This window comes from Cetorhinus maximus, unplaced genomic scaffold, assembly GCF_964194155.1.
Source record: "Cetorhinus maximus unplaced genomic scaffold, sCetMax3.hap1.1 HAP1_SCAFFOLD_889, whole genome shotgun sequence".
Lineage (NCBI taxonomy): Eukaryota > Metazoa > Chordata > Chondrichthyes > Lamniformes > Cetorhinidae > Cetorhinus > Cetorhinus maximus.
The window spans coordinates 134,303-146,217 of record NW_027596831.1 but is presented as its reverse complement, the minus strand read 5'-3'; the positions used below and the strand labels follow the sequence as shown (position 1 = coordinate 146,217).

The following is an 11,915-nucleotide window of genomic DNA, read 5'->3' as shown; positions in this document are numbered from 1 at the left end:
GAGGGGGAGGGGGAGAGAGTGAGAGAGGGGAGGGGGAGAGAGTGAGAGAGGGGAGGGGGAAGGGGCTAAGGGAGGGATCATGTGACCACGTTTCTATCTCTACCTCTCGCTCCCTCTCTCCCCCTCTCTTTCTCTCTCTCTCTCCCTCTCTCTGTCTCTCTCTCTCTCTGTCTCTCTCTCTCTCTGTCTCTCTCTCTCTCTGTCTCTCTCTCTCTCTGTCTCTCTCTCTCTCTGTCTCTCTCTCTCTGTCTCTCTCTCTCTGTCTCTCTCTCTTTCTCATTCTCCCACTCTCCCTCCCTCTCCCTCCCTCTCCCTCCCTCTCCCTCCCTCTCCAGGTTGCCTATGAGGAGGGAATGGGGCTGTACGAGGCGGAGAGGTTTGCGGAGTCTATCCCTCGGCTGGAGGCCGCTGTCCGGGGTTACCTGCTGGAGCTGGAGGAGTGTCAGGCCCAGTGTGAGGGTCCCTACAACGCCCCGGACTACGCCTACCTGGACTACCAGAGCCACTTGTACGAGGCGATCAGCAGTGAGTGACCCCGGCCGGGGGAGGGAGGGAGGGAGAGAGGGAGTTCCGGGGATTTTGTCCCTGTGGTGTAGGTACACCCACGGCGCTGTTAGGGAGGGAGTTCCAGGATTTTGTCCCCGTGTGGTGTAGATACACCCACGGCGCTGTTAGGGAGGGAGTTCCAGGATTTTGTCCGTGTGGTGTAGATACACCCACGGCGCTGTTAGGGAGGGAGTTCCAGGATTTTGACCCGGTGTGGTGTAGGTACACCCACGGCGCTGTTAGGGAGGGAGTTCCAGGATTTTGTCCGTGTGGTGTAGGTACACCCACGGCGCTGTTAGGGAGGGAGTTCCAGGATTTTGTCCGTGTGGTGTAGGTACACCCACGGCGCTGTTAGGGAGGGAGTTCCAGGATTTTGTCCGTGTGGTGTAGGTACACCCACGGCGCTGTTAGGGAGGGAGTTCCAGGATTTTGTCCGTGTGGTGTAGGTACACCCACGGCGCTGTTAGGGAGGGAGTTCCAGGATTTTGACCCAGCGACAGTGAAGGAACGGCCGATATATTCCCAAGTCGGGATGGTGAGGGGCTCGGAGGGGAACTTCCAGGTGGTGGGTGTTCCCCATGTGTCTGCTGCCCTCATCCTTTTAGGTGGGAGCGGGTCGTGGGTTTGGAATGTGCTGTCGGAGGAGCATAAATCGAGGGGCTCAAAATCACGAGAGGGGTTCGATAGAGACAATAAACCGATAGAGACAATAAACCGATAGGGACAATAAACCGATAGGGACAATAAACCGATAGAGACAATAAACCGATAGGGACAATAAACCGATAGGGACAATAAACCGATAGGGACACAAAACCGATAGGGACAATAAACCGATAGAGACAATAAACCGATAGGGACAATAAACCGATAGGGACAATAAACCGATAGGGACACAAAACCGATAGGGACAATAAACCGATAGGGACAATAAACCGATAGAGACAATAAACCGATAGAGACAATAAACCGATAGGGACAATAAACCGATAGGGACACAAAACCGATAGGGACAATAAACCGATAGGGACAATAAACCGATAGGGACAATAAACCGATAGGGACAATAAACCGATAGAGACAATAAACCGACAATAAACCGATAGGGACAATAAACCGATAGGGTCAATAAACCGATAGGGACAATAAACCGATAGAGACAATAAACCGATAGGGACAATAAACCGATAAGGACAATAAACCGATAGGGTCAATAAACCGATCGGGACAATAAACCGAGTCAATAAACCGATAGGGACAATAAACCAATAGAGACAATAAACCGATAGGGACAATAAACCGATAGGGATAATAAACCGATAGGGACAATAAACCGATGGAGACAATAAACCGAGTCAATAAACCGATAGGGACAATAAACCGATAGGGACAATAAACCGATAGAGACAATAAACCGATAGGGACAATAAAACGATAGCGACAATAAACCGATAGGGACAATAAACCGATAGGGACAATAAACCGATAGAGACAATAAACCGATAGGGACAATAAACCGATAGCGACAATAAACAGATAGGGACAATAAACCGATAGGGACAATAAACCGATAGGGACACTAAACCGATAGGGACAATAAACCGATAGGGACAATAAACCGATAGGGACAATAAACCGATAGGGACAATAAACCGATAGAGACAATAAACCGACAATAAACCGATAGGGACAATAAACCGATAAGGACAATAAACCGATAGGGTCAATAAACCGATAGGGTCAATAAACCGATCGGGACAATAAACCGATAGCAACAATAAACCGATTGAATGAATAAACCGATAGAGACAATAAACCGATAGGGTCAATAAACCGATAGAGACCATAAACCGATAGGGACAATAAACCGATAGAGACAATAAACCGATAGGGACAATAAACCGATAGGGACAATAAACCGATAGAGACAATAAACCGATAGAGACAATAAACCGATAGGGTCAATAAACCGATAGAGACAATAAACCGATAGGGACAATAAACCGATAGGGACATTAAACCGATAGAGACAATAAACCGATAGGGACAATATACCGATATAATCAATAAACCGATAGGGACAATAAACCGATAGAGACATTAAACCGATAGGGACAATAAACCGATAAGGACAATAAACCGATAGGGACAATAAACGGATATAATCAATAAACCGATACGGACAATAAACCGATAGGGACAATAAACCGATAGGGACAATAAACCGATATAATCAATGAACCGATAGATACAATAAACCGATAGTGACAATAAACCGATAGGGACAATAAACCGATTGAATAAATAAACCGATAGAGACAATAAACCGATAGGGACAATAAACCGATAGGGACAATAAACCGATTGAGTAAATAAACCGATAGAGACAATAAACCGATAGGGACATTAAACCGATAGAGACAATAAACCGATAGAGACAATAAACCGATTGAGTAAATAAACCGATAGAGACAATAAACCGATAGGGACATTAAACCGATAGAGACAATAAACCGATAGAGTCAATAAACCGATAGGTACAATAAACCGATAGGGACAATAAACCGATAGGGACAATAAACCGATGGGGACAATAAACCGAGTCAATAAACCGATCGAGACAATAAACCGATAGAGACAATAAACCGAGTCAATAAACCGATAGAGACAATAAACCGATAGGGACAATAAACCGATTGTCAATAAACCGATAGGGACAATAAACTGATAGGGACAATAACCCGATAGGGTCAATAAACCGATAGAGACAATAAACCGATAGGGTCAATAAACCGATAGGGTCAATAAACCGATAGGGACAATGAACCGATAGAGACAATAAACCGATAGGGTCAATAAACCGATAGAGACAATAAACCAATTGTCAATCAACCGATAGGGACAATAAACCGATTGTCAATAAACCGATAGGGACAATAAACCGATAGAGACAATAAACCGATAGAGACAATAAACCGATAGGGACAATAAACCGATAGAGACAATAAACCGATAGGGACAATAAACCGATAGGGACAATAAACCGATAGAGACAATAAACCGATAGAGACAATAAACCGATAGGGACAATTAACCGATAGGGACAATAAACCGATAGGGACAATAAGCCGATAAATAAACCGATAGGGACAATAAACCGATAGAGACAATAAACCGATAGGGACAATAAACCGATAAATAAACCGATAGGGACAATAAACTGATAGAGACGATAAACCGATAAATAAACTGATAGGGACAATAAACCGATAAATAAACCGATAGGGACAATAAACCGATAGAGACAATAAGCCGATAGGGACAATAAACCGATAAATAAACCGATAGGGACAATAAACCGATAAATATACCGATAGGGACAATAAACCGATAAATAAACCGATAGGGACAATAAACCAATAGGGACAATAAACCGATAGAGTCAATAAACCGATAAATAAACCGATAGGGACAATAAACCGATAGGGACAATAAACCGATAAATAAACCGATAGGGACAATAAACCGATAGGGACAATAAACCGATAGAGACAATAAACCGATAAATAAACCGATAGGGACAATAAACCGATACGGACAATAAACCGATAAATAAACCGATAGGGACAATAAACCGATAGAGACAATAAACCGATAGAGACAATAAACCGACAATAAACCGATAAATAAACCGATAGGGACAATAAACCGATAGAGACAATAAACCGATAGGGACAATAAACCGATAAATAAACCGATAGGGACAATAAACCGATAGAGACAATAAACCGATAGGGACAATAAACCGATAAATAAACCGATAGGGACAATAAACCGATATAATCAATAAACCGATAGAGACAATAAACCGAGTCAATAAACCGATTGGGACAATAAACCGATAGGGACAATAAACCGATAAATAAACCGATAGCGACAATAAACCGATAGAGACAATAAACCGATAGTGACAATAAACCGATAGGGACAAAAAACCGATAGAGACAATAAACCGATAGCGACAATAAACCGATAGGGACAATAAACCGATAGAGACAATAAACCGATTGTCAATAAACCGATATAGGGACAATAAATCAATAGTGACAATAAACCGATAGGGACAATAAACCGATAGAGACAATAAACCGATAGGGACAATAAACCGATAGAGACAATAAACCGATAGGGGCAATATACCGATAGGGGCAATAAACCGATAGGGACAATAAACCGATAGGGACAATAAACCGATTGTCAATAAACCGATAGGGACAATAAACCGATAGAGACAATAAACCGATAGAGACAATAAACCCTTAGGGACAATAAACCGATAGGGACAATAAACCGATATAATCAATAAACCGATAGGGTCAATAAACAGATAGAGACAATAAACCGATTGGGACAATAAACTGATAGGGACAATAAACCGATAGGTTCAATAAACCGATAGGGACAATAAACCGATAGAGACAATAAACCGATAGGGACAATAAACCGATAGAGTCAATAAACCGATAGGGACAATAAACCGATAGGGACAATAAACCGATAGAGACAATTCACCGATAGAGACAATAAACCGATAGAGACAATAAACCGATAGGGACAATAAACCGATAGGGACAATAAACCGATAGAGACAATAAACCGATAGAGACAATAAACCGATAGGGACAATAAACCGGTAGAGACAATAAACCGATAGGGACAATAAACCGATAGAGACAATAAACCGATAGGGACTATAAACCAATAGGGACAATAAACCGGTAGAGACAATAAACCGATAGGGACAATAAACCGATAGGGACACTAAACCGATAGGGACAATAAACCGATAGAGACAATAAACCGATAGGGACAATAAACCGATAGGGACTATAAACCGATAGAGACAATAAACCGATAGAGACAATAAACCGATAGAGGCAATAAAAGGATAGGGACAATAAACCGATAGAGACAATAAACCGATAGAGACAGTAAACCGATAGAGGCAATAAAAGGATAGGGACAATAAACCGATAGAGACAATAAACCGATAGGGACAATAAACCGATAAATAAACCGATAGGGACAATAAACCGATAGAGACAATAAACCGATAGGGACAATAAACCGATAAATAAACCGATAGGGACAATAAACCGATAGAGACGATAAACCGATAAATAAACTGATAGGGACAATAAACCGATAAATAAACCGATAGGGACAATAAACCAATAGGGACAATAAACCGATAGAGTCAATAAACCGATAAATAAACCGATAGGGACAATAAACCGATAGGGACAATAAACCGATAAATAAACCGATAGGGACAATAAACCGATAGGGACAATAAACCGATAGAGACAATAAACCGATAAATAAACCGATAGGGACAATAAACCGATAGGGACAATAAATCGATAAATAAACCGATAGGGACAATAAACCGATAGAGACAATAAACCGATAGAGACAATAAACCGACAATAAACCGATAAATAAACCGATAGGGACAATAATCCGATAGAGACAATAAACCGATAGGGACAATAAACCGATAGGGACAATAAACCGATAGAGACAATAAACCGATAGGGACAATAAACCGATTGGGACAATAAACCGGTAGAGACAATAAACCGATAGGGACAATAAACCGATAGGGACACTAAACCGATAGGGACAATAAACCGATAGAGACAATAAACCGATAGGGACAATAAACAGATAGGGACTATAAACCGATAGAGACAATAAACCGATAGAGACAATAAACCGATAGAGGCAATAAAAGGATAGGGACAATAAACCGATAGAGACAATAAACCGATAGAGACAATAAACCGATAGAGGCAATAAAAGGATAGGGACAATAAACCGATAGAGACAATAAACCGATAGGGACAATAAACCGATAAATAAACCGATAGGGACAATAAACCGATAGAGACAATAAACCGATAGGGACAATAAACCGATAAATAAACCGATAGGGACAATAAACTGATAGAGACGATAAACCGATAAATAAACTGATAGGGACAATAAACCGATAAATAAACCGATAGGGACAATAAACCGATAGAGACAATAAGCCGATAGGGACAATAAACCGATAAATAAACCGATAGGGACAATAAACCGATAAATATACCGATAGGGACAATAAACCGATAAATAAACCGATAGGGACAATAAACCAATAGGGACAATAAACCGATAGAGTCAATAAACCGATAAATAAACCGATAGGGACAATAAACCGATAGGGACAATAAACCGATAAATAAACCGATAGGGACAATAAACCGATAGGGACAATAAACCGATAGAGACAATAAACCGATAAATAAACCGATAGGGACAATAAACCGATACGGACAATAAACCGATAAATAAACCGATAGGGACAATAAACCGATAGAGACAATAAACCGATAGAGACAATAAACCGACAATAAACCGATAAATAAACCGATAGGGACAATAAACCGATAGAGACAATAAACCGATAGGGACAATAAACCGATAAATAAACCGATAGGGACAATAAACCGATAGAGACAATAAACCGATAGGGACAATAAACCGATAAATAAACCGATAGGGACAATAAACCGATATAATCAATAAACCGATAGAGACAATAAACCGAGTCAATAAACCGATTGGGACAATAAACCGATAGGGACAATAAACCGATAAATAAACCGATAGCGACAATAAACCGATAGAGACAATAAACCGATAGTGACAATAAACCGATAGGGACAAAAAACCGATAGAGACAATAAACCGATAGCGACAATAAACCGATAGGGACAATAAACCGATAGAGACAATAAACCGATTGTCAATAAACCGATATAGGGACAATAAATCAATAGTGACAATAAACCGATAGGGACAATAAACCGATAGAGACAATAAACCGATAGGGACAATAAACCGATAGAGACAATAAACCGATAGGGGCAATATACCGATAGGGGCAATAAACCGATAGGGACAATAAACCGATAGGGACAATAAACCGATTGTCAATAAACCGATAGGGACAATAAACCGATAGAGACAATAAACCGATAGAGACAATAAACCCTTAGGGACAATAAACCGATAGGGACAATAAACCGATATAATCAATAAACCGATAGGGTCAATAAACAGATAGAGACAATAAACCGATTGGGACAATAAACTGATAGGGACAATAAACCGATAGGTTCAATAAACCGATAGGGACAATAAACCGATAGAGACAATAAACCGATAGGGACAATAAACCGATAGAGTCAATAAACCGATAGGGACAATAAACCGATAGGGACAATAAACCGATAGAGACAATTCACCGATAGAGACAATAAACCGATAGAGACAATAAACCGATAGGGACAATAAACCGATAGGGACAATAAACCGATAGAGACAATAAACCGATAGAGACAATAAACCGATAGGGACAATAAACCGGTAGAGACAATAAACCGATAGGGACAATAAACCGATAGAGACAATAAACCGATAGGGACAATAAACCAATAGGGACAATAAACCGGTAGAGACAATAAACCGATAGGGACAATAAACCGATAGGGACACTAAACCGATAGGGACAATAAACCGATAGAGACAATAAACCGATAGGGACAATAAACCGATAGGGACTATAAACCGATAGAGACAATAAACCGATAGAGACAATAAACCGATAGAGGCAATAAAAGGATAGGGACAATAAACCGATAGAGACAATAAACCGATAGAGACAGTAAACCGATAGAGGCAATAAAAGGATAGGGACAATAAACCGATAGAGACAATAAACCGATAGGGACAATAAACCGATAAATAAACCGATAGGGACAATAAACCGATAGAGACAATAAACCGATAGGGACAATAAACCGATAAATAAACCGATAGGGACAATAAACCGATAGAGACGATAAACCGATAAATAAACTGATAGGGACAATAAACCGATAAATAAACCGATAGGGACAATAAACCAATAGGGACAATAAACCGATAGAGTCAATAAACCGATAAATAAACCGATAGGGACAATAAACCGATAGGGACAATAAACCGATAAATAAACCGATAGGGACAATAAACCGATAGGGACAATAAACCGATAGAGACAATAAACCGATAAATAAACCGATAGGGACAATAAACCGATAGGGACAATAAATCGATAAATAAACCGATAGGGACAATAAACCGATAGAGACAATAAACCGATAGAGACAATAAACCGACAATAAACCGATAAATAAACCGATAGGGACAATAATCCGATAGAGACAATAAACCGATAGGGACAATAAACCGATAGGGACAATAAACCGATAGAGACAATAAACCGATAGGGACAATAAACCGATTGGGACAATAAACCGGTAGAGACAATAAACCGATAGGGACAATAAACCGATAGGGACACTAAACCGATAGGGACAATAAACCGATAGAGACAATAAACCGATAGGGACAATAAACAGATAGGGACTATAAACCGATAGAGACAATAAACCGATAGAGACAATAAACCGATAGAGGCAATAAAAGGATAGGGACAATAAACCGATAGAGACAATAAACCGATAGAGACAATAAACCGATAGAGGCAATAAAAGGATAGGGACAATAAACCGATAGAGACAATAAACCGATAGGGACAATAAACCGATAAATAAACCGATAGGGACAATAAACCGATAGAGACAATAAACCGATAGGGACAATAAACCGATAAATAAACCGATAGGGACAATAAACCGATAGAGACGATAAACCGATAAATAAACTGATAGGGACAATAAACCGATAAATAAACCGATAGGGACAATAAACCGATAGAGACAATAAACCGATAGGGACAATAAACCGATAAATAAACCGATAGGGACAATAAACCGATAAAAAAACCGATAGGGACAATAAACCAATAGGGACAATAAACCGATAGAGTCAATAAACCGATAAATAAACCGATAGGGACAATAAACCGATAGGGACAATAAACCGATAAATAAACCGATAGGGACAATAAACCGATAGGGACAATAAACCGATAGAGACAATAAACCGATAAATAAACCGATAGGGACAATAAACCGATAGGGACAATAAACCGATAAATAAACCGATAGGGACAATAAACCGATAGAGACAATAAACCGATAGAGACATTAAACCGACAATAAACCGATAAATAAACCGATAGGGACAATAATCCGATAGAGACAATAAACCGATAGGGACAATAAACCGATAAATAAACCGATAGGGACAATAAACCGATAGAGACAATAAACCGATAGGGACAATAAACCGATAAATAAACCGATAGGGACAATAAACCGATAGGGACAATAAACCGATAGGGACAATAAACCGATAGAGACAATAAACCGATAGGGACAATAAACCGATAGGGACAATAAACCGATAGGGACAATAAACCGATAGGGACAATAAACCGATAGAGACAATAAACCGATAGGGACAATAAACCGATAGGGACAATAAACCGGTAGAGACAATAAACCGATAGGGACAATAAACCGATAAATAAACCGATAGGGACAATAAACCGATAGGGACAATAAACCGATAGAGACAATAAACCGATAGGGACAATAAACCGATAGGGACAATAAACCGATAGGGACAATAAACCGATAGGGACAATAAACCGATAGAGACAATAAACCGATAGGGACAATAAACCGATAGGGACAATAAACCGGTAGAGACAATAAACCGATAGGGACAATAAACCGATAGGGACAATAAACCGATTGGGACAATAAACCGATAGAGACAATAAACCGATAGGGACAATAAACCGATAGGGACTATGAACTGATAGAGACAATAAACCGATAGAGACAATAAACCGATAGAGACAATAAACCGATAGAGGCAATAAAAGGATAGGGACAATAAACCGATAGAGACAATAAACCGATAGAGACAATAAACCAATAGAGACAATAAACCGATAGGGACAATAAACCGATAGGGACAATAAACCGATAGAGACAATAAAAGGATAGGGACAATAAACCGATAGGGTCAATAAACCGATAAGGACAATAAAACGATAGAGACAATAAACCGATAAATAAACCGATAGGGACAATAAACCAATAGGTTCAATAAACCGATAGGGACAATAAACCGATAGAGACAATTAACCGATAGGGACAATAAACCGGTAGGGACAATAATCCGATAGGGACAATAAACCGATAGAGACAATAAACCGATAGAGGCAATAAACCGACAATAAACCTATAGGGACAATAAACCGATAGGGACAATAAACCGATAGGGACAATAAACCGATATAATCAATAAACCGATAGGGTCAATAAACAGATAGAGACAATAAACCGATTCGGACAATAAACCGATAGGGACAAAAAACCGATAGGTTCAATAAACCGATAGGGACAATAAACCGATAGAGACAATAAACTGATAGGGACAATAAACCGATAGGGACAATAAACCGATAGGGACAATTAACCGATAGGGACAATAAACCGATAGAGACAATTCACCGATAGAGACAATAAACCGATAGAGACAATAAACCGATAGGGACAATAAACCGACAGGAACAATAAACCGATTGGGACAATAAACCGATAGGGACAATAAACCGATAGAGACATTTAACCGATAGAGACAATAAACCGATAGGGACAATAAACCGATAGGGACAATAAACCGACAATAAACCGATAGGGACGATAAACCGACAGGGACGATAAACCGATAGAGACGATAATCCGATAGGGACGATAAACCGATAGGGACGATAAACCGATAGAGACAATAAACCGATAGGGACAATAAACCGATATAATCAATAAACCGATAGAGACAATAAACCGAGTCAATAAACCGATTGGGACAATAAACCGATAGGGACAATAAACCGATAAATAAACCGATAGCGACAATATACCGATAGAGACAATAAACCGATAGTGACAATAAACCGATAGGGACAAAAAACCGATAGAGACAATAAACCGATAGCGACAATAAACCGATAGGTACAATAAACCGATAGAGACAATAAACCGATTGTCAATAAACCGATATAGGGACAATAAACCGATAGGGACAATAAACCGATAGAGACAATAAACCGATAGAGACAATAAACCGATAGAGACAATAAACCGATAGGGGCAATATACCGATAGGGGCAATAAACCGAATGGGACAATAAACCGATAGGGACAATAAACCGATAGGGTCAATAAACCGATAGGGACAATAAACCGATAGAGACAATAAACCGATAGGGACAATAAACCGATTGTCAATAAACC

The 11,915-nt window shown here is 39.8% G+C and overlaps 1 protein-coding gene across 1 annotated transcript in view; it reads left to right on the top strand.

The window, feature by feature from the left end:
• Window positions 1-327: 327 nt before the first annotated feature.
• Window positions 328-11,915, top strand: part of LOC144675009 (prolyl 3-hydroxylase 1-like) — a gene marked incomplete at its 3' end in the record, with an annotated part of 145,871 nt that continues 134,283 nt past the window's right edge. Inside the window, exon 1 of the mRNA XM_078536083.1 lies at window positions 328-525. Coding sequence (XP_078392209.1) covers window positions 354-525 — 172 coding nt within the window. The remainder of the gene's footprint in view (window positions 526-11,915) is intronic.